General features: G+C 48.7%; 1 protein-coding gene across 1 annotated transcript in view; it reads left to right on the top strand.

Annotated features, from left to right (window-relative positions):
• SMS (spermine synthase) overlaps positions 1-21390 on the top strand; it is a 68097-nt gene extending 46707 nt beyond the window's left edge. Inside the window, exons 8-11 of the mRNA XM_056131188.1 lie at positions 3332-3446; positions 4899-4978; positions 16864-16979; positions 20843-21390. Of these exons, the coding sequence (XP_055987163.1) occupies positions 3332-3446; positions 4899-4978; positions 16864-16979; positions 20843-20882 (351 nt within the window). The 3' untranslated portion in view covers positions 20883-21390. The remainder of the gene's footprint in view (positions 1-3331; positions 3447-4898; positions 4979-16863; positions 16980-20842) is intronic.
• The last annotated feature ends 2403 nt before the right edge of the window (positions 21391-23793 follow it).

Here is a 23793-nt window from a genome sequence, read left to right as displayed (position 1 = left end):
GGGCAATAGGAAATAAACCAGAGAGCTGCATTTTCATAAAGCTTTTTGTTTGTTTTGTATTAAGGCCACACCCACCCAGTTGCTCAAGGTTTACTCCTGGCCCTGTGCTCAGGGATCACTCTTGGTGTACTGGGGGATTATAAGAAGTGCAGGGGAATGGCCCTGGGTCTGCCACGTGCAAGACAAGTGCCCTACTCACAGTACTGTCACTCCGGTTCCCCATACAGCTTTTCTTACTTAAATGGGGGATGTGGGGGAGACGACGACTTGCGGTGACCCAGAAGACAGTTTGCCAGCATCAAATGATCCTTAGGGAGCGCAGACAGAACCACTCTGAATGCCTGCCAAAGGCGAGGGCGGTTGGAGATCATTTTTTAACAAGTACCCAGGTCTTCAAATAATAAGCCCAGCAGTAAACCAGTATGCTCCCCCATGACATGAGTATTTGTTCTGCTCTCCCTCTGAGGCTGAGCCTTTGGGCTTCAGTTAGGAAAACCATGAGCCCGATTGTAAATCTCAGTGCATAAGTTTGAAAACTTCATTACCCAGAAAGGGGAAAATCCAGAGCAGCAGTGTGGTTTAGAACCAATGCGAAGATACTACTTAGATAATGCTAAGTATATTTTGTCATCTCGGCGTGGCTCAGAGCACCTGAACCCTTGCACTTCCCTGAGCTTTTAGAGCAAGGGGAGCATCTGTTAGAATGTTTGCTCTCTTTCGTTTGTGAAAACACTGCAGAGTCATAAGTGAGACAGGTGTCTTATTCCTAACAAGCCCCTTTGCACCACTGAACTTAGGTAAATGAAGGCCACTTTGGGGAAGCACCTGAGGAGGGGACCAGGCTGTGCCCGTGGATGGAGACACAAGCTTGAAAGAGGAACAAGAACTTCCAGGTGCTACCTTGCTGGGTTCCTAGCTCCAGCAGAAGCACCTTTGTTTGAAAGGGACCTTTCTTTGGTGTGTTTGGGGTGGTTGGGCCACGCCTGGTAATGCTCCAGAGTCACTTTTGGTAGCGGTCTGGTGACCATGTGGTGCAGGGTTTAAACCTGGCATAGGGGCTGGAACGATAGCACAGCTGGTAGGGCATTTGCCTTGCATGCAGTCAGCCTGGGTTCGATTCCCAGCATCCCATAGGGTCCCCCGAGCACCACCAGGAGTAATTCCTCAGTGCAGAGCCAGTAGGAACCCCTGTGCATTGCAGGGTGTGACCCAAAAAGCAAAAACAAACAAACAAACCCTGGCTTGGCCATATGTGTGGCGAGTGCCTTACCCCCTATACCATCTTTTTCAGTCCCCGAAAAGCGTTAGTCTGCCTTAACCTGCTCACTGTACCAAAATCTCCTGAATTCAGCTTGCTTTCTAGATGTCCAGAGCATTTAGTTCCTCTGCAGATAATGATTCTCTCCTGATGGTGCTGTTATTATCACTGAGAATAACGGTAGTTCTCTGCTTCAGTTGCATTTGGCAGCTCGCTTCTGGGCAGCCTTCTGCCTGGAAGCTGCCACCATTGCCCTATGTAGTCTCTGTCTCTGCATCAGAAGACACACCAGTTTTCCTGATCTTTCGGGGCTCAAGGGGTGAAGCACTGGGTTCCCTCCAGCTCCTCTCTGTGCGCGGGCTCACGTCAGGGGGGGGCATGTGAGGGAGGAGCATCCCCAGCTGACCCCTAATTTGTTTTTCCCATCTCTGAGTCCAGAGGTGATCTCCCCTGCAGGGGGTTTTCTGTTCTACCTGGACCCGCTGGCCATACAGGCTGGTCTTGGTGGGTCAGTGGATGCTCCTGATGGGGTACTGTGCACGCAGCAGCAGCACCCAGCAGCTCATCATGCCCCCCAGCGGCAGCCGGGTTCCTGTGTCAGTCATGGACATTTGATCCTGGACCACTTCTGAGTAATCAGTTCTCTCCCCACTGGTACTATGAGTCTCTTATCTGAGCCTTTGGAATCGCCCGTGGGATGGCTGGCCTGGGTCCCGCATTAAGAACACCACTCAGCTCAAATCTGACTTTGTGGAGACGTAAGATGCCACAGGAGAAGGGACCACAGTCTTCTAAGACTGGCCACCACTTCTGGTCAAGGCCAAGAGGCCCGAGCTGTGCATTTGCTGCTCGTGTCCATGACTGTCACTCCCGGCGATGCACAGGGGTTACTCCTGGTTCTGCACTCAGGAATTACCGCTGGCAGTGCTCAGGGGACCATATGGGATGCTGGGAATAGAACCCGGGTTGGCTGCGTGCAAGGCAAACGCCCTACCCGCTGTGCTATCGCTCCAGCCTGTCAGCAGCAGCACTCTAAAATCTTCCCAAGGCTGGGAAACCTTCAGTTCATACGATGCAGGTGACAAGCACACGCAAATCAGTACTCAGTGAGAGCTAGTCAGTGATTATGAGAGCAAGCCAGGAGGTGGAAAATTTCAATAGCCATAGTAGAGGCAGCACTGAGCAGAGGTAGAAAGCATGAACTTGGCTTTGTGGCACTATTACCTCCATGGACTTCCTGGCTCATGTTTGGGGGTCTTTGGGACAATTATGCTATCTCTCAAATTTGCTTTTGCATTTGCACGACAGGGCATGATAATAGTCCCTGTGGAATAGTTTTCTTCGAATAAAGGAGATGGTATGGTATGTAGGCGTTACATCCACCAACTGCTCCTCCCCCCCCCCCCCCCCCGCACCCTGTAATCCCATCAATGGCCAAGACCCAGAGACTATGAAACCCAGCTTCTGGAAGTGCTCGACCGCATCTGTGGCCATGGGACATCTTATTATCTAGTTCTTACTTTGGAGAACCTGGCAGCTACCAAAAGTATCCTGCCCACATGGCAGAGTCTGGCAAACTCCTCGTGGCGTATTCAGTATGCCAAAAACCAGTAACAATGATGGGTCTCTTTCTCCTGACCCTGAAAGAGCCTCGAATGTGGCACTTTCTAAAATCTCAGGGCTAGGACGAAGGAGACATTACTGGTGCCTGCTTGAGGAAATCGATGAACAACAGGATGACAGTGATACAGTGATACAGTGGTATGGGGCCAGAGACATAGTACAGGGGTAGGGCACTTGCTTTGTATGTTACTGGCCCCAGTTTGATCCTCTGTACCAGATATGAAATCTTGATCATAGCCAGGAGTAAGCCCTGAGTACTGCCAGGTGTCCTCCCCACACTGCCAAAGTCAACAAATATGTTATTTTTTAAAAGAAAGAAGAGGTATAGACAGTTCCAGAAAGTACGAAAGTTGAACTGTTCCAGGCGTGGATGGAGGCGCTGTTCAGGAGCGCCAGAGCTAAGTCGACCTTCTCTGAGCTTACCCACCTCTATTCTGTCCCCTCTTCAAGGTTCTCATAGAAGACTGTATTCCAGTACTGAAGAGGTACGCCAAAGAAGGGAGGGAGTTTGACTACGTGATTAATGATTTGACGGCTGTTCCCATCTCCACGGCTCCTGAAGAAGGTAGATTCTGTCTTACTTTGCTTTGCCAAAGACACCATTTGTGGAAATATTCCTCTTAGCACAACATGAGGATGAAAGGAGCAAAAGCCCTTAGAGATTGTCTGTTAAATTTCAAGTTCCTTTGTCTTCGCTTGGTAGTGCCAGAGATGGAACCTGGTACACCAGTGCCCGCTGAGCAACACCCCTGTCCCAGGTTCCTTCATTTTTGGCTTTGTTTTTGAGGCCAAACCCATTGGTTTACAGAGTCACTCCTGTCTCTGTGCTCAGGGATCACTTCTGGCAGGGCTTGGGCTTGGGGGAAACCTATGGGATGTGGAGGATCGAACCCAGGTCGGCTGCATTCAAAGCAAGTGCCTTGCCCGGTGTACTATGACTCCACTGCCCCCAGCCTTACTGTTTTCTATAAACTCACCTTCCAAGACAGTTTGCGGGCCCCCCACCTTCTGGCCAGTGTGGTTTCTTACTTGGCAAGTTTCTGTTTCCTTTTTAACTATTTTCATGTTTCACATTTCAACCACTGCTTTGGTGGAACCATTGGTTACACGAGGGCTGCTCTTGGCTGAACACTTGTTTCCGACCTCCCTCACATCTGTGTGGGCGCATGCCCCCCAAGACAACATACTCTGTTAGAGTTCATACGTCCTTTTTTTGTGGGGGGGGGGGCCATACCCGGCGATCAGGGGTTATTCCTGGCTTTTCACAAAGGAATTACTCCTGGTGGTGCTGGGGGGACCATATGGGATGCTGGGAATTGAACCTGGGTTGGCTGCATGCAAGGCAAACACCCTCCTCACTGTACTCTCCTCACTGTACCAGCATCCAGCCCCCAGGGTTCATAAGTTCTTGAGTTCTGGGTCTTCCACTTTTTTTTTTATTGAATCACCGTGAGAACAGTTACAAAGCTTTCAGGTTTAAGTCTCGGTCATACAATGATCAAACACCCATCCCTTCACCAGTGCACATGTTCCACCACCAAGAACCCCAGTATACCCCCCATCCCACCCCTCCCTCTGCCTGTGTGGCAGATGATTTTCACTTTACTCTCTCTTTACTTTGATTCCATTCAATTTTTCGACAGAAGACCCAATATTTTTATTTGGAATTTTCCCCCAACTATCAGACCTGCTGGAAAGGCATCATATAATTTGTTTTCTGTTGCTGATAATGAAGAGCATTGGATTTCTGGTATTTTAGTAATTAAGTAATTTAGGAGGGATTTCTGCCAGAAGCCTCTGGGTTCCCAGATTGGTTTGTGTGCCTCTGGGATCATGACTGTTCAGGAGCAGAGGAGCCCTTCATGGGCGGGGTCTAGGGTCTGGTCCAGATGGGGATAAGGGTGGGTCTTCCACTTCTTTGGGTCTTGTGGGTTATTAATGTGAACACTTGATTTTTAAATGTTGTTTCTGATGCATAAAATCCATACTAACAGCACTTAATTCTTTGAAAATCCAGATTCCACATGGGAATTTCTGAGACTGATTCTTGACCTCTCCATGAAAGTACTGAAACAAGACGGGAAGTATTTCACACAGGTAAGAAGTTTCACACAGTAAGAAGTTTCTCCCTTGAAACTTGAATGTATGTTCTTGAAGCTTATGTCTGTGAAGGAGACAGCAGCAGGCTTCGATTCCTCTCTCTTGGCAGTAAGGTTTCTGAAATCACTGGCCTCTTAATCTGTTGTGGATTAAAGTTTTCTGCGGGGGCCTGTCCCACGGTTCCAGTGGATTCACGTTGGCTGCAGTATCAACTGCCGCCACCAGATGGAGATAGAGGATTGCGAATCTCCTTGGTTCCTGCTGGCTGTTGAAAAGCCAAGGAATCAACTTCAAGTGGGAGAAAATGATTTGGGCTGTAATAGGTGCTGGCGCCACAAGGTGGAAGTAAATTGTGTTTTTTTCTCATCCTCTAGAGCTCCTTTTATTGGGTGGCGGGGAGGGGGTGTCTCCCAAGCCTTGCTGAGGAAGCCCTGAGGCAGTTCCCTCTGGCATTGGCCTGGGTGCTGGTAAGAGTTGCCAAGAGTCAAATCCAGGACCGTCACATACCAGGTACCACTCCACCCCTTTGAGCTCTCTCTCCAGCACCAGATCCCTCAATTTTATTTATTTATTTATTTATTTTGACTGTGATACAGTGATTTAATTTTATTTTTATAAAGTAATTCACAATATTTGACTACATTCAATATTCAAACACCAATCCCTCCAACATTATACCTTGCCACCACCATATTTTGGAATTTTCCATACCGAATGCCAACCCCTGCCCCAAAGTAGAACTGAAATAATTTATGTTGTATTGTTTGTTATGAAACACCGCTGAAACGAATCCAAAAAAGTTTCCTTAGAGGAAAGTAAGTGAAGATTGTTATATCTCACCTAGGAGCGATTAAGCCCTTCTATAAGAGATCGCTAACATGTTGTTAAAGGTTAAGCCCTCAAGGGAGATCCCTCAATTTTAAAATGAAATGAGAAGGTTCTGTTTCTTGAGAATAGGTTACATATTTCTGCCACATATAACCTGCACGTGGTCTTAAAATCCTGTGGATGTCATCAGAAGCGATGATGACAAAGAAATCCACTCTCTTTGCTTGGTACAGAGGCCCCTTGCCTTAACGCAGAAGGGATAAGCTCTCTGGTAGAATTGTGCTCTGGCCCCTATAGCGGCACAGTCTGTCTTTCTTTCTTTCTTTCTTTCTTTCTTTCTTTCTTTCTTTCTTTCTTTCTTTCTTTGTAAATGCTATTTCTGGCAGCTTTCTCTTATTTATCAGAGCTGTTTAGGGTGATTGCCTTTTTTTTTCTTTTTGGGTCATGCCCAGCAATGCTCAGGGGTTCCTCCTGGCTCTGCACTCAGGGATGACAACTGCGGTGCTCAGGGAATCATACAGGATGCGGGGGATCGAACCCGGGTTGGCCACGTGCAAGGCAAACACCCTGCCCTCTGTACTATCCCTCTGACCCCTGCATATTTTCTTTCTATCCTCCCTCCTTCCGTTGATGATGTTGTTGATGATAAAGACCCACATACATACGTTGGTGCTGCAACTCATCTCATTGCATGACGTCGCACTCTTTCAGTGCTCATTGTCACCTTCTCTAGTTGGGGTGCACGTGCGTGCCGGGTGGAGGCCGTACTAGGGCTCACGCTCCTGGCTGTGCTGCTTGCACATCTTATTGTCCTTGCAGTGCTCTCCGGAGCTCACAGCCTTTAGTTGTGGGGCTGTCACACACACTGGGCTGTGATGTACTGGGCTGCCATGCTGGACACAGGCAGCCTATGAGGCTGGGGATCACACACGCAGCCTCTTGAGTTTGTGAGGCAAACATTGCCCTCCAGGTTTTCCCTCCTCGCTCAACATTTCCAAGAGAAAAACACCTATCCCCCTCTTTTGGGTCACACCTGGCAACGCTTGGGAGTTACTCCTGGCTCTGTCCTCAGGAATTACTTTTGGCGGTGCTCAGGGGACCATATAGGATGTCAGAGATGGAACCCAGGTGGGCTGTGTGCAAGGCAGATGCTGCACCTGCTGTACTGTCGCCCCCCCCCCACCCTTTTAAAGTGTTTTAATGTCAAGAAGTAACCAAGAGTTCTTACGTGATTCTTTAAAGGAGCTCTGGGCCCGTGTTGCAAACAACTCAGCAACCCAAGAGACTCCTTGGTTTCAGCTCCAGCTCACGCTTCGCTGCCTTCTTTCCCCCCTGCTTGGAGAAGCATCCCTGACCCCCTCCCCCTTAACCTCCACACACCCACACAGTGATCACACCAGTGCCAGGGAGTGAGTGGATTCTTTCTCCCTGGAGTTGACACATCGTTATTTACACATCCTAGACTTAACTATGTAAAGCAGGGATGTGGAACAGGAGATGTAGCTGAATGGTAGAGCACTCACTCGCCTTACATGTGTGAGGCCCTGGGTTTCATTCCTGGAACCACAAAGGGCAAAAAAAAAAGTCGATTTCTGCAAACTGTGTCCAAAATCTTACTCACTAATCACTAGGTTTGGTAAAGGTTTTCATGGCCCATGACTATAGCCGTTTACTGCATTTTGGCCGCAGTGGCACCCTTGCAGAGTAGCAATATGGATGCTGTGATCTGCAAAACTCAAAGCCCTTTCTGATCCTTCGTAGGTGTGGTGGTGTCGACCTGGGCTTTGTAGGAAACCTACACATGAAGCCTGCTCAAACCAAGCCATCTTGTTCACGTAAATGCAACCCACATGCACTGGATTAGGTTTGTGAGGCATGGACATGTCTCAAACCAAGCACGCCTAGAGACTTGGATTCTTTTTGTTCGTTTTGGGGCCGCACCTGGCATTGCTCAGGGCTTACTAATGGCTCTGCACTCCGGAATGATTCCTGAAGTGCATATGGGGTGCTGGGGATCGAAACGAGGTTGGCTTCATGCAAGATAAGCACTTCCCCGCTATACTATCGCTCCGGGCCCTGCATTCTTTTTATGTTTCTGCAAATAGAAGGAAGTACCATCCACCTTACGAAGGTCAAGAATGTGAGGCTTTTGGGTTTTTAAAAGCCCTAAAAGCCCTTTGGCTTTGTCATAGACCAGTTGACTCCACCAGGTGGAGTTAGGGAGAAAGGGTGACTGTAGTTTTGAATATTGGCTGGTAGACTCTCCTGGGGAAGTACCGGCTCAGTCGGAAAGGCTAATTGAAATGCTCCCTGGAAGGAGGGCACCGTTCCATTCTTAAGTGTCTTAAGATCATGGCCTTGACAACTTGCCTTGACAAGCTATTTTTTCCAAGCACTAATATATATTAGTGCTCGTTGCCAGGAATTGTCCAAAATGACTGCTTTCCTGTGTGTGCATTCATTACTGTGGGAAGCTCAAGGTGAACTCATTTATAATTCCCACCCTACACGCACACAGTTTGACTGCGTCACACGGAGCCGTTCACACACACTGGTGGCAGTAGGTCATTGGAGATAGCAGGGGCCTGGTGGTTTGGTTCCTGCAGTGGTTGCCTCTGATATTACCACAAAAGTGGATTTAGTCCTGAGCACGTGAGTCCTTGAGAATAGAATGAAAGATTTACAGGCAGAATTCAGGTGTAAGAAGTTCAGATCAGGGGGCTGGAGCGATAGTACAGAGGGTAATGCATTTGCCTTGCACACAGCTGACCCGGGTTCAATCCCCAGCATCTCATAGGGTCTCCCGAGCACCTCCAGGAGTAATTCCTGAGTATAGAGCCAGGATTAACCCCTGTGCAATGCCGGGTGTGACCCAAAAAGCAAAAGAAAGAAAGAAAGAAAGTTCAAGTCGATTGTACAGTTTCCTTAGATGGCTCCAGGCCCCTCCCCAATGTCCAGATCTCTCCTTTTGCTCATGTCCAATATTATTTGTCCTGTTTCCCAGTTCCTGGTCTCCTGTGACACATCTTGGTCTCATCTCATGCCATTTGCCCACCTCCAGTGCATGACGGTCCCAACGCCATTCTGTTTTGTGTGTGCTGTACATCTCTGGTCTGAAATCTGCTGGGACCCTGTCATCTGTGTCCTCTTGCTACTCTGTAGTCTGTCACTGGACTCCTCAAGGGCCATGATCCCAGCGCCTCCCTGTGGCCTTGGCTTTTCTTGGTCTCTGGCCACACCCAGGTGCACATGGGTGAGACTCTCTGCCATCATGCCAGCTGTCTGGACAAGCATGAGTGGACAGAGAAGTTGCCTGGTTAGGGGCTTCCTGGGTTTTTTTTTTTTATCTGTTTTTGATTTTGTTTCGGGGTCACAGCTGGCTGTGCTCAGGACATACACCTGGCTCTGTATTTAGAGATCACTTCTGGCGGGTAGGGGGGACCCTCCGTAGAGGGTGCCATGAGTTGAACTGGGTCAGCCTCATGCAAGGCAAGCACCCTACCCACTCTCTTATTGCCAGCTCCATAGGGACTTCCTTTTTCCTCCTGTCTCTCTTCTGCTTCCATCCCATCACCCGTTTTCACTGGCTATTTTTTCGCAAGGTGAGATTTCAAATGACCAACTAAGTGAACTCGTACCAGTACCCATGCCTCCAATCTACTTTCATAGTAGCAGTACCCTTAGGAGTTCCCTCTGGGGAGCGCCTGCCCCTCTTACCTGCGAGTGAGGGGAAAGACAGAGGAAACTGTTTGGCTTGTGATTCAATGATTGGCAAACCTATTTGCTTGAACACTCCTGCCTGAACTTGTTTCTTTCCCAGTGGTGCGTTCATGATGTTGCTCGTAGTGACTGCAGCTTAGTCAGCTCTGTGGAAGTTGTTGCACATGGGGGGCGTTGAGCTGCTGGGCTGTGCTTTGGGAATTTGCATCTGGAATTGCTCTTACGGAACTAGGAAGCAGATCTGGGGCTTGGCCTCCCTTCTTCCCACATTCATTTCAAAATCTAGTAGAAGGTGAAAGATTTATACGAGGCCAGCCGTAGGGGAAAGGGCAGCTCAGATAGAGAAGGGAACACCAAATAAAGGGTGTTGGGAGGATCCTCCCAGGATGGCAGATGCATGCTGAAAGTAGACTATAGACCGAACATGATTGCCATTTGATGCCTCTTTTGCAAACCACAGCACCCAAAAGGAGAGAGAGAACAAAAGGGAATGCCCTGCCACAGAGGCAGGGTGGGATGGGGGGATGGGGGGATGGGGAGTGAGAGGGATACTGGGATCATTGGTGGTGGAGAATGGGCACTGGTGGAGGGATGGGTACTCGATCAATGTATAACTGAAACCCAAGCACAAAAATTTTTAAGTCTATAACTGTACCTCATGGTGTTTCACTAATCACTTGATCACTTGATACCCCGTTATTCATTGATTTGCTCGAGCGGGTGCCAGTAATGTCTCCATTCATCCCTGTTGCGTGCTAGCGTAGCCCAATGGCATCTGTTCATTCTAGGAACATGCAGAGCCTCAAACCGATCATTCAGGGTCTTGACGAAAAAGTCTGACCATCTTGTAGGTGGGCGTTCCATGCGATCTTTTGACGTCCCGTGGAACCCAGTCAGTAATGGCTCTAGTCCAGTGGTTGTCTGTAAACCTCATTATGTGTCCAGCCCATCTGATTTTTGATGCCTTGGCAAATGAGACAGCATCCCTGATTTTTGAGTGTTGACAGAGATCGGAACTCCAGATTCTATCTCTCATTTGAGTGAAGCATGATACTCCAAGCATAGCTCTTTCAATTCCTCTTTGAGAGGCCCGAATAAAATAATAAAAATGTTTTTTTTTCACTAATAAAAATTTAAAAAATAATAAGTTTATAAGTATGAAAAGAATTTTAAAAGGTCTAGTAGATATAGAACTATGTTGTTGGCATTCTTGTCCATGGAGATGAAAGTTCTACCCTGTCCAAGTGTGAGAACTGGACATGACCAGTACTGTTCACCACTGCATTCCTCCCTAAACCCGGCCCACCTTCTAGAAATAACCATTTTTACTGTTGTAGCACTGTAGCACTGTTCTCCCATTGTTCATCGATTTGCTTGAGCGGGCACCGGTAACGTCTCCATTGTGAGACTTGTTACTGTTTGGCATATCAAATATGCCACGGAGAGCTTGCCAGGCTCTGCCATGCGGGCGAGATACTCTCGGTAGCTTGCCAGGCTCTCCGAGAGGGGCGGAGGAATCGAACCTGGGTCAGCCGCATGCAAGGCAAACGCCCTACCTGCTGTGCTATTGAGCCCAGCAAGCTACTGAGAGTATTTCGCCCGCACGGCAAAGCCTGGCAAGCTACCTGTGACATATTCAATATGCCAACACAGTAACAACAAATCTCACAATGGAGACGTTACTGGGCCCGCTGGAGCAAATCGATGAACAACAGGAGGACAGTGCTACAGTATGTATGTATGTATGTATATATATATATATATATATATATATATATATATATTGCTCCAGCCAAAAAACAAACAAAAAAAAGAATGCAGACCCCAGAGCTACTGGCACCGCGCTAAGCACATGTGGGACACCGATGATTTGAACTCGTGACAGTATGCTTGGTCTAAGCTTTGGCAAGAGCTCTGAGCCACCAAACTATCCCTCCATGCCCTCAATGCATTTTCTATATGTATGCACCAAAGGGGGTGATCCAAAAAGTATGTAAGTTCTAAAGTAATTCAAAAATGAACCAAAGGGCTGGAGTGCAAACAAGAGCTATACGGCCATGTGGTATAACTTTCTTTCCCACGAATGGCAGCAAACCCAGAGATGGAGCAGGAATTCCTTGTCCCCCAACACCGCTGGGTATGCCAGACCCCCAAAAACCAACTGCAGACAAAAAAAATCTTTTTACTGTTATTTCATCTATTCCCGTTATATATATATATATATATATATATATATATATATACACACACACACACACACACATCGCTTTACGTGTGAGATTCCCAAAACCATTTCTAGTTTTTCTTGATTTTGAACTTGATAGAAGTGGTCTTGTTAGAGATGAATTCTTCTGGACCTGGAGAGATATACATGCTAACAGTACGTTTCCAAAGATGCCCCAAGTATGCAGAAACCTGGAAAGTGAGAGTTCGGTAACACCCACCCACTCACACCTAGCATGGAGCAGAAGTGATTTCTAAAATGAAAGGGATGGAGTTTTCCGTTTGGGGGCCATGCCCAGCAGGGCTTACTCCTGTTTCTGTGCTCAGGGATCGAAGCTGGACTGGTTGCACACAAGGCGAGCGCACTCATCCCTGTTCTAGCTTGCCAGCCCCAGGCTGAAGAGATTTCAACCCTAGGAGTTGTTTCCCTTTCTGGCTCTCCCCCTCTTTAATAGTGCTTCATTCTTTGCTGTTAGACTCTCCTTCTGCATCTTCCAGGTGTTGCTCTGTTTTGCAGGGTGGGATGGGCCACACCTGATGTTAAGCCCGGGACTGTGGGTTCCCAAGCGGGGAGACGGATGAGACACTAACTCGATAATGCAAAGGCGGTAGGAGTTTTATTCCAGTATACTGGGGTCTACTGTCGCACCCATAGAGTGGTCTCTTGATAGCGACCCCGACTTCAGGCAGTAAGCAGTTTCTATAGGGTTTGATTACATAAGCGGCACATGCCTTATTGTTTCAGAAAGAAATCTTAGTTACCAAACAAGGGTGTTTTGGCAAGTGTGTAGGGTAATAGTCAGGCAAGAGTTAAACAATAGTTTCCACTAGCAGTTTCTGGTTACATACGCTACTCCTTCTTTTAGGGTTGACAAAAGGCAATTTCTTTCTTTCTTTCTTTCTTTCTTTCTTTCTATTAAATTTTATTAGTGAAACACCATGAGGTACAGTTGTAGACTTACAAATTTTTTTTGCATTGCATTTTTCCTTTTTTAAAAAATTTTTATTAGTGAGACCACAATATCCAATAAGAGAGAGAGAACAAAAGGGAATGCCCTGCCGCAGAGGCAGGGTAAGATGGGGGAGATGGGGCGTAGGAGGGATACTGACAAAAGGCAATTTCTGGGGAATTGTGATTGATTGATTGAGCCCAGGAACTTTCCCAGGTGGGTTCAGGTTGGCTAGTTACACATTGTTTCATTGCTGGGAAACCGAGACTGTTTCCGTTCCAGGAATTGAACCTGAAGCCTACCTGATTTTGCTGATTTCTGCCGCCTGTCATGGCATCAATTTCTCCCTTACACTGTTGGGGGTTCAGGGGTTGCTCCTGGACATGGTCAGGGACCAAACTCGGGTGTCCTTCTTGCACATAATGTGCTCAGTTCCACTTCCATTCAGAGGAACTAGAAATGTTTCGCGTCATTTTATTTGAATAGATCTCTGTGGAGAGTTTTTTTTTCTTTTTGGGTCATACCCGGCGATGCACAGGGGTTACTCCTGGATTTGCACTCAGGAATTACTCCTGGCGGTGCTCGGGGGACCATATGGGATGCTGGAAATTGAACCTGGGTCGGCCGCGTGCAAGGCATATGCCCTACCCGCTGTGCTGTCACTCCAGCCCCTGTTTTTTTTCTTAACTACTTTCTTGGGATCCTATTGGAAGAACAAATGGGAACGTTCCTGTTTCCTTGCCTTTTCTCTGGATAGAGCCCTTCCCTGTAAGGAGCGTGTGCATGCCGCCGCTGTTGGAGGGCGAGAAGAGCGAGTCAGTCAGCTGGGCAACTTGGTGGCATTTCCATTCTATAGCCGCACCAGTGGTGATATATTCTAAAAACAACCAGGCGGTCCTTGCTATTTGTGAATCTTAAATTACACATGTGGTGTTTATATACTCTCATGGTGAACTTGATGTTGAAAGCAAATTATATGCTGGCCAAGGGCATTTTGGCTAAAGCCCATCTAGGACCCTAGATGATGGGTTACTAAACAGGCTGGCCCTGAGAGGCAGACGTCATGCTGCGCGTACGTGCTGAGTTAAAGCCACCTGGGCTAGCTCTCGACTACTTCCCTACCGCACTGCTCAAGCTGGGTTTCTTGGCTGCTTGGTTCTGAGACGCCAGCCTCAGGAATATGTACATATAGCTTGCCTTCATTTCTGAATCATTTTTCTTGTGCATGGTACCTGACTATTTTGAGGCAAATTGATGGTGGAGGTGGTTTTGTTGTTGTTGTGTTTTTTTATTTTTTGGCCCGTCGGGGCTTAGTTTGGGGGCCCCTGGGTGGTGCCAGGCATCCAACCCTGGGATTCTTGCGGGCCAAGCATCCGCTCTAGCCCTTTGTGTTACCTCATCAGTGCTGTGGTGAAATTCTTACAAAATGCAGTCAGCACATAAACATTTAGTCCTCATGGAGATCAAAGGGTTTTCTAGGTCTCTTTTCAAGAACAATTCTTTTTTTTTTCCTTTTTGGGTCACACCCGGCGATGCACAGGGGTTACTCCTGGCTCATGCACTCAGGAATTACCCCTGGCGGTGCTCAGGGGACCATATGGGATGCTGGGAATCGAACCCCGGTCAGCCTTGCGCAAGGCAAACGCCCTATCCGCTGTGCTATCGCTCCAACCCCTCAAGAACAACTCTTAATAAATGATACTTGATATTTTTCTGGGAATGTAAAGGAAAAAAATGAGTACTCTGGGGCTGGAGTGATAGTGTAGCAGAGAAGAGTGTTTGCCTTGCATGTGCCAATTCAGGTTTGATCCCTGGCATCCCATATGGTCTCCCAAAAAAAAATCAGGAGGAATTCCTCAATGCATAGTCAGAAGTATCCCCTGAGCATCACCGGATGTGCCCACCCCCCCAAAAAAAATCAGTACTCATCCCAATGTTCAAAGTCTCAGAGATTTCCTTCAACAGTGGTCTTTGAAACCAGATTCCCCTTATGAACTCAAGAGTAGCACCGTAGCACTGTCCTCCCATTGTTCATCGATTTGCTCGAGAGGGCCCAGTAACGTGTCCATTGTGAGACTTGTAGTTACTGTTTTTGGCATATCAAATACGTCACAGGTAGCTTTGCTGTGCGGGAGAGATACTCTCTGAGAGGGGCAGAGGAATTGAACCCGGCTCGGCCAGGCCGACCTTGCACAAGGCAAACACCCTACCGCTGTGCTATTGCTCCAGCCCATGACTCAAGAGTACAAAAAAATTGAGAAGTTATAGGGCGAATGGGCAGGTCCTGTATCCACACACTGAGCTTCTGTGCTCAGTCTCTTCTTCACCTTCATTCCTTCTTGGTTCCAGAGTGGCTGCTTCTTGCTACTGCAATGCCCTGGTTTATTGCGAATTGTTCCAAATCCAGATGTTTCCTGGCATTCGTTTCACTCACCAACCCTAGATGCTGAGAGGCTGGAAGAATGGTGGCAAGAAAGGAAGAAAAATTAGAATATAGTGACGTTGAGAGAGAACACTTAGCATGGGGGCCTGGAGCAATAGTACAGCTGGTAGGGTGTTTGCTTGTACGTGGCTGACCTGGGTTCGATTCCCACCATCCCATATGGTCCCCTGAGCATTTCGAGGTGTGACCCAAAAAGTGAGGGAAAAAAAACACTTATCATGAAGTGAAACCTAGGGTGTTTCTGTGGTATATATATTCTGAATGAACTCCTGTTTTCTTATTTATTTATTTGGTTTGGGGGCCACACCCAGCAATGTTCAGGGGTTACTCCTAGCTCTGCACTCAGAAATCACTCCTGGCATTGCTCATGGGATTTCGGGGATTGAACCTGGGTTGGCCATGTGTAAGGCAAGTGCCTTGCCTGCTGTACTATCTCTCTGGTCCCTGTTGTTTGTTTATTTATTTACTGTTTTGGCTTTTTGGGTCACGCCCTGCAATACTCAGGGGTTACTCTGCACTCAAGAATTACTCCTAGGGCCTGGAGCGATAGCACAGCGGGGAGGGCATTTGCCTTGCACACGGCCGACTCGGGTTCGATTCCCAGCATCCCATATGGTCCCCCGAGCACCGCCAGGAGTAATTCCTGAGTGCAGAGTCAGGAGTGACCCCTGAGCATTACCGGGTGTGACCCAAAAAAGAAAAAAAAAAGAATTACTCCTGTTGGTGCTGGGATGCTGGGGATTGAACCCAGGTCGGCCACGTGCAAGGCAAAAGCCCTTCAAACTGTGCTACTGCTCTGGCCCCTGTTATTTATTTTTATTTATTTATTTATGTATTTTTTGCTTTTTGGGTCACACCTGGCGTTGCACAGGGGTTACTCCTGGCTCTGCACTCAGGAGTTACTCCTGGCGGTGCTCATGGGACCATATGGGATGCTGGGAATCGAACCCGGGTCGGCCGCGTGCAAGGCAAATGCCCTACCCGCTGTGCTACCTCTCCAGCCCCTGTTATTTATTTTTAATGATTGCTGTTCGCAGTGCTGGGGACTGTAACAGAGCTTCATACATGCACAGCAAGTGCTTCCACTGAGCCACATCCCTCGCCTCAGTTTTTGCTCTGATGCCTTAAAATAAATCAATATGTCACAGATATATAAAGCTTGGTGGAGCCCAGCAATTCCATCAGATTGTAAGCCACTGATAAATCCATTTAAGAGGGGGAGAAGAATAAATAAGTCACAGATTTGGGGAAAGCATGGGGAAGAAATATAGTTTGGTGTCAGCTTGCCTCTTGGGAGGCTCATGATTTGAAACCGTTCTGGAAATTAAGAGCATCTTTTTGATATTTGTTTCTCAACACAATAGTGACTTAGTGCGAAAATGTATTTCGAATGGATTGTGTGGATGAATCTTGGCTAATTGCACGGTGCTGGGACAATGACTGCGTCACTAATGAGGAATTGGTCTCCTTGCTTTCTATTGCTTCATACTCTGATAATTCGCAGTGGCTTGGTAAATGAGGTAGAAGGATAATGAGCTAATGGATCTAGAAATAGAATTCAGAGCAATTTGTGAAAGTACAAAAGCCTTATCTCATTTTCAGAGCTGAACTTTTATCTAGAGCGCTGCTGTCTTCTCATTTGTGAGAGACCTTCGGGGCGAGCGCGTCCCTCGGTAGAATCAACAATCCCATTGTTTGCTTTTCTCTCTTTGATTTAGGGCAACTGCGTCAATTTGACGGAAGCCCTGTCACTCTATGAAGAACAGCTCGGGCGCCTGTATTGTCCTGTGGAATTCTCAAAGGAAATCGTCTGTGTCCCTTCATACTTGGAATTGTATCCTTGGACCGGACCGTTGTGGGGTCAGAGCAGAAGACCTGAGTAAATCCCCTGCCAGTTTAACCTGTTCCATGCCAGTTATAAATGGAATATACTCCAGCCCTGCTTTTCAATCCTTGGTGACTGGGGTGAAGAGGTAGCAAGCTCCTGTTTAGCATATAGGACATGCTGGATCTCAAATCTGGCTGCACTTTGGAATCCTGGGGGCTTGTCCATACTCCTGATCCCCTCAGAAACTCTGGCTGTGGCCTGTCATAGCTCCCCTGGGGATTTCCACGCTCTAGCATCTGTTGCTCAGGTAGCGAGATCTTTAGCATTGGCCAGAATGGGTTAATTATGCAGATAGACACGTTTTCTTACGCTTTTTTTCTTCTTTTTGGGTCATACCCAGCGATGCTCAGGGGCTACTCCTGGCTCTGCACTCAGAGGAATTACTACTGGCTGTGCATGGGGGACCGAATGGATGGCAAGGATCGAACCCGGGTCAGCTGCGTGCAAGGAAAACACCCTACCCGCTGTGCTATTGCTCCAGCCCCCTTTTTTACTCTCCTTGACCCCGTGAGGTCCTGAGCCTACTTAATCCTTTATTTTTTTTGGGGGGGGGGGTCATACCCGGCAGTGCACAGGGGTTACTCCTGGCTCTGCACTCAGGAGTTACTCCTGGCGGTGCTCAGGGGACCATATGGGATGCTAGGAATCGAACCCGGGTCGGCCGCGTGCAAGGCAAACGCCCTACACGCTGTGCTATTACTCCAGCCCCTTTTTTTTTACCCTCCTTGGCCCCATGAGGTCCTGAGCCTACTTTACCCTTTAGGGATTGATGCACACCCAAGTTATTCAGAAACCCTCTTCTGGAGCGCTGCCCTATTTTAACATTGGCTGTTGGTATGAAAATCTGAATCTGGGGGCCGGAGCGACGGTACAGTGGGTAGGGCGTTTCCCTTGCACGTAGCAGACCCGGGTTTGATCCCCAGAATCCCATATGGTCCCCCAAGCACTGCCAGGAGTAATTCCTGAGTGCAGAGCCAGGAGTAGCCCCTGAGCATCTCTGGGTGTGGCCCCCAAAGAAAAACAAATCTGAATCTGATACTCCTTTCCATACTCCGCTTGCTCCTGATTGGCAGTGGAGAGTGAGCACCAGAGTTAATGTTGGCGTCTCCGGGAGTCCTGCCCCCCTAAAGATAGCCCAAAGAACCCCAGACAGAGTCTGGAGAACATGGCCAGGGGACTGCTATGCTGGAAGCTGATGCTGGAGCAGGAGCTTCCTGCTTCTAAAAGGGGCCTTGGTCTGCGCAGGCGCCCCGTGTCCCAGACTGCTGTGGTCTTTACTGGGCCCCCTCCAGAGTCGGGGTGGCCTGGCTCTTTATGGGCCGAGACAGGAATGAGCTCCACTCCTCTCCCACCGCTTGGCGCCCTTGGCAGATGCCCCTTCCTGAATATCTCCCAGGTCGCTTGGTGTGACGTGTGGTGAGATTTTAGGAATCCCTTGAGGGCAGCCTTGACAGAAGTGGCCTCTACCTGCTGGCTGGTCTCTGCCTCCATCCTTCCACCATTGTTTCTTTCTCTCCCCTGTCCATCCCCTCTCTCTGCTTTCCCCTCTTCCCCCTTCCCCCCGTCCTCTCTGCCTGCAGCTCTCACCCCGCCCTGCACCCCTTCTGGGGCTTCCGCCTGCACCACAGAGACCAGAAGGGAATCCAGAGAACACCCGGGACAGGCGCTGGGGGCCACACCGGGTCCCTCCAGAGCTGTGCATGGCTTCACAGTGCTTAATTGCCCGGTGCTCACCCTCACAGTGCTTGCCCTCCCATGCTCATCCTCACAGTGCTCAGCCTCCCAGTACTCATCCTTTTGGTGCTTGTCTTCACAGTTCTCACCTTCCCCAATGCTTACCCCCACAGTGCTTGTCCTCCCAGTGCTCACCCTCACAGTGCTTATGCCTATGCTCACCCTCTCAGTGCTCGCCCTCACAGTGCTCACCCTCCTGATGCTCATCCTCAAAGTGCTTGCCTCCTGGTGCTTGCTCTCCTGGTGCTCACCCTCCCAGTGCTCACCCCTATGCTCACCCTTTAGGTGCTTGCCCTTAGTGCTCACCCCTATGTTCACCCTCTAAGTGCTCGCCCTCACAGTGCTCACCCTCAGTGCTTAATCTCCTGGTGCTCATCCTCACAGTGCTTGCCCTCCCATGCTCATCCTCACAGTGCTCACCCTCCCAATGTTTGCGCTCAGAGTGCTCTCCCAGTGCTCATTCAAGCGGTGCTCATCGTCACAGTGCTCAGCCTCCCAGTACTTATCCTTTTTTTTTTTTTTTAAACCAGTTAAGTGATTCTTTTTTTTTTTTTCAATTATACAATGATCAGATACCCATCCCTCCACCAGTGCCCATTTTCCACCACCATGGATAATATCCCTCCCACCCCCATCCCCCCATCCCCCCGTCTCTGTGGCAGGGCAATCCCCTGTGTTCTCTCTCTCCTTTTGGGTGTTGTGGTCTGCAAAAGAGGCATTGAGTGGCAAACATGTTCAGTCCATAGTCTACTTTCGACATGCATCTCCCCTCCTGGGAGGATCCTCCAAACATCCTTTATTTGGTGCTCCCTTCTCTATCTGAATAGCCCTTTCCTCTAGGATACCCGGCTGGCCTCTAAGTTATGGAGTAATCCTCCTGGTGCTGATCTCAGCTATTCTTGGGTATTAATCTCATACTTTGTTACTTTATATCCCCCAGATGAATGCAATCTTTCTATGTCTATCCCTCTCTTTCTGACTCATTTCGCTTAGCATGATACTTTCCATATTGTACCAAGTACTTATCCTTTTGGTGCTTGTCTTCACAGTGCTCACCTTCCCAATGCTTACCCCCATAGTGCTTGTCCTCACAGTGCTCACCCTCACAGTGCTTATGCCTATGCTCACTCTCTCAGTGCTCGCCATCCTGATGCTCATCCTCAAAGTGCTTGTCCTCCTGGTGCTCACCCTTCCAGTGCTCACCCCTATGCTCACGCTCTAGGTGCTTGCCCTTAGTGCTCACCCCTATGTTCACCCTCTAGGTGCTCTCCCTCACAGTGCTTAATCTGGTGCTCATTCTCACAGTGCTCACAGTTCTCAGCGTCCCAATGCTTGCACTCAGAGTGCTTGCTCTCCCAGTGCTCACTCGACCGGTGCTCATCCTCACAGTGCTCAGCCTCCCAGTACTCATCCTTTTGGTGCTTGCCTTCACCGTGCTCACCGTCCCAATGCTTACCCCCACAGTGCTTGCCCTTCCAGTGCTCGCCCTCACAGTGCTCACCCTCCTGATGCTCATCCTCAAAGTGCTTGCCCTTCTGGTGCTCACCCTCCCAGTGCTCACCCCTATGCCCACCCTCTAGGTGCTCGCCCTCACAGTGCTCACCCTCCTGATGCTCAGCCTCACAGAGCTTGCCCTCCCAGTACTCACTCTTTTGGTGCTCGCCCTCCTATTGCTCTCCCTCCCGGTGCTCACCCTCCCCAGTGCTCATGTCTGGGCACTACGCGGGACAACACGTTTACTCCACGTCCCCATCCCTCTTTCCTTTCACCCTTCGAGCTTGTTTCCATGGGCACGGGCCTGGCCCACAGCACTTCCCGTGTACCTTCCATCGGAGTCTCTCCTATTCTGATCTCCTAAACCATCTCAGTGCTTGGACACTGTGTCCCGTGAGAGCAGCTCGATGTGTCCGCCTTCTGCCCCCGTCACAGCCCATGCAGCCTCTCATGAGCAAGATGCCGTGAGCCACAAGCGCTCACCCATCTTCCCACGTGTAGGCCGGCGAACACGTTTGTCTGTGGGGGGTGCCTGGTTTCCCCGCGCGAGAGCCGTTATCTTTCCTTGACTCACTGTCCAGGTGGGTATTTTACACTGTCTGGAAGAAAGCTAAACTTTGAAGAGCTGGACCCTCAGAGCACGTGTGCTGCAAATCGCCTTCCTGACCTTCCTATGCTGTACATGCCATCAAAATGAGTCAGGCAATTGATTGTGAATTCCTTCAAGTTTTTTTTAATTATTTTTAATTAAAAAAAAACACATGGAAAAAATGTCTATTTTGATGAGCTAGGGTGTTGTTTCTCGAAAAGTCAGCTGAAGGATGCTTAGGCAGCGCTGCAAGAGCCGCTCATGCACTGAACCCCTAGAATGTGATTTTTGTTACTTTTGTTCTGTGTGGGTTTCTTTTTTTTTTTCTTTTTGTTTGTTTTGATAGACTTCAAATTTGGCTGTTCGGAGGAATGAACATCATTGTTTTTATTCTGGAGGAAAATTCTTGATGGTGTTTCTCCCCCCCTCCCCCAGCTCTCCTCATCCCACCCCCCGCCCAAATTGACTTAGATGTTAAAATTTGGTGCTTTTAAGAAAGATTTTAAAAAATGAATAGCAGTGCTTCAATTAAAATTACAAGAGAAATTTCATGTGTCTGTTGTTTTATTTCATCCCAGTGTCTGTCTTCCTTCCCACTTCCAATCTCACAGAACTGGGGCACTTTCTGGTCTTGGTTCTGGGCCACCACTGGCTGCCATTTCTTCTTCTTTTTTTTGCTTTTTGGATCATACCTAGTGACGCTCAGGGGTTACTCCTGGGTCATGCACTCAGGAATTACTCCTCGCAGTGCTTGGGGGACCATATGGGATGCTGAGAATTGAACTCGGGTCAGCCATGTGTAAGGCAAACGCCCTACCCGCTGTACTATCACTCCAGCCCCACCATTTCTTACTTCTAACCAGATAGCCAAGGAGCCTTTTCTGTTTGCTTTTTGTTTGGGGGCCACACCGGGCAGTGCTCAGGGGTTACTCCTGTCTCTGTACTCGGGAATCACTCCCGGAGGAGCTCGGGTGGACCCTATGGGATGCCGGGGATCAAACCTGGGTTGGCTGTGTGCAGGGCAAACACCCTACCCGCTGTACCATCACTCCGGATTAGGGCATTTTCTGAGCAGCAGTAACAACTTTATTCATGTCCAAGCTAAACAGTACACAGCCTGTTCATTCACCGAACCTCCTTTTGAAAATTGACTTGAGGGAAGGAAAGATATGACTTTTCTATACACTTGGAAGTCAAAAGCTTATTTCTATTCCTAATCTTTTTGTTTTTTTGCTTTTGGGGTCACGCCCAGTGGTGCTCAGGGGTTACTCCTGGCTCTGCACTCAGGAGTTACTCCTGGTGGTGCTCAGGGGACCATATGGGATGCTGGGGATCGAACCCGGGTCGGCCGCATGCAAGGCAAACGCTCTACCTGCTGAGCTATCCCTCCGGCCCCTCTGTTCCTAGTCTTACCTGTGTATAAGATATGAATGCCGAGTTCACTTTGGATCGCTGCTGTGAAACTTTTTGCAGAGACTTTGGATAGACAGACAATAGAGTTGTGGAGAAGCCCGGTCTAAGAGCAGCTGGAATGTCTGCCCTGGGAAGTGCATGTCACTGAGTTCACATCCACAGAGAGGACAGAGTAACATGTCACACTTCACTGGGACGTTCTATTCCTGTGTTTTGAAGATTTAAGCTTTTACTGATGGAATGAGTTTTTCTATATGGTGGAATTTGCAGCATTAAAAATGAAATATTTGAGGGCTGGAGCGATAGCACAGTGGGTAGTGTGTCTCCCTTGCATGTGGGCAAACCAGGTTTGATTCCCAGCATCCCAACCACCAACAGGAGTAATTCCTGAGTGCATGAGCCAGGGCCCCTGTGCATCAGTGGGTGTGACTCCCCCCAAGTGAAATATTTGGAATCCATTCTTTTTGGGGGTGGTGTTTGATGCCACACCCAGCAATACTCTGGATTTAGTCCTGGTTCTGTGCTCAGGGATCACTCCTGGCAGTGCTCCAAGGATCATATGGGTGCTTGGGATCGAACCTGGTTCGGCTATTTGCAAGGCCCTATCCACTGCCCCATCGCTCTGACCGCTTGGCATCCATTCTTAAATAGAATGTGCTCAGTCTAAGAGATTCTTTGTCCTAACATCAGTTCGTGGTAGGTAACAATCTTCTTGGATTTTTCTCTTACTGTTCTTGTGCTGGGCTGGAGCGGTAGCACAGCGGTAGGGCGTTTGCCTTGCACGCAGCCAACATGGCCGACCCAAGTTCGATTCCTCCACTCCTCTCGGAGAGCCCGGCAAGCTGCCGAAGAGTATCTCGCCCGCACGGCAGAGCCTGGCAAGCTCCCCGTGATGTATTCAATATGCCAAACACAGTAACAACAAAGTCTCCAATGGAGACGTTACTGGGTCCACTCGAGCAAATCGATGAACAATGGGAGGACAGTGAGAGTGACAGTGACAGTTCTTGTGCTACACGCAGTGTCTACCCTGGCTCTGTACTTAGGAGCCTGGAAGTGGGGGGATCGGCCACCCACATGCCCTAGCCCCTGTACTATCTCTCTGGTTCCAGCGTCGTCCCTGGGCATAGAGCCAGGAGTAAACCTGGAGCACTGCTCGGTGTAGCCCAAGACCCAAAAATAAGGAAATAGATAAATGAAAATGAATGAGTCTATTTTCTTACCCTGCTTTTTATGGGATAGCCACAGAAGTAACCGAATGAAAGGAGTCATGTTGTAAAGAGGTTGGCAGATGTTCAGTCCCGTACACCATCTCAAGGTCTCCTAGAATGTTCTGTAGTGCTTCGTATACATGCTGTTTGAGATTTAAAATGCTGGTCCTGAGCCAGGGGTGATGACTCATGGGGCTGGAGCACCTGCTTTGCATATGAGAGTCACATGCCCCCCCCCCCAAAGCGTTGCAGGGTGTGGCCCCCAAACAACTAAAACACTAAAACATGATACTATCATTATTGGAACGCTGTTTTGCAG

Source organism: Sorex fumeus, unplaced genomic scaffold, assembly GCF_029834395.1.
Source record: "Sorex fumeus unplaced genomic scaffold, SorFum_2.1 ptg000086l, whole genome shotgun sequence".
NCBI lineage: Eukaryota > Metazoa > Chordata > Mammalia > Eulipotyphla > Soricidae > Sorex > Sorex fumeus.
This window is presented reverse-complemented; position numbering and strand designations above follow the sequence as displayed.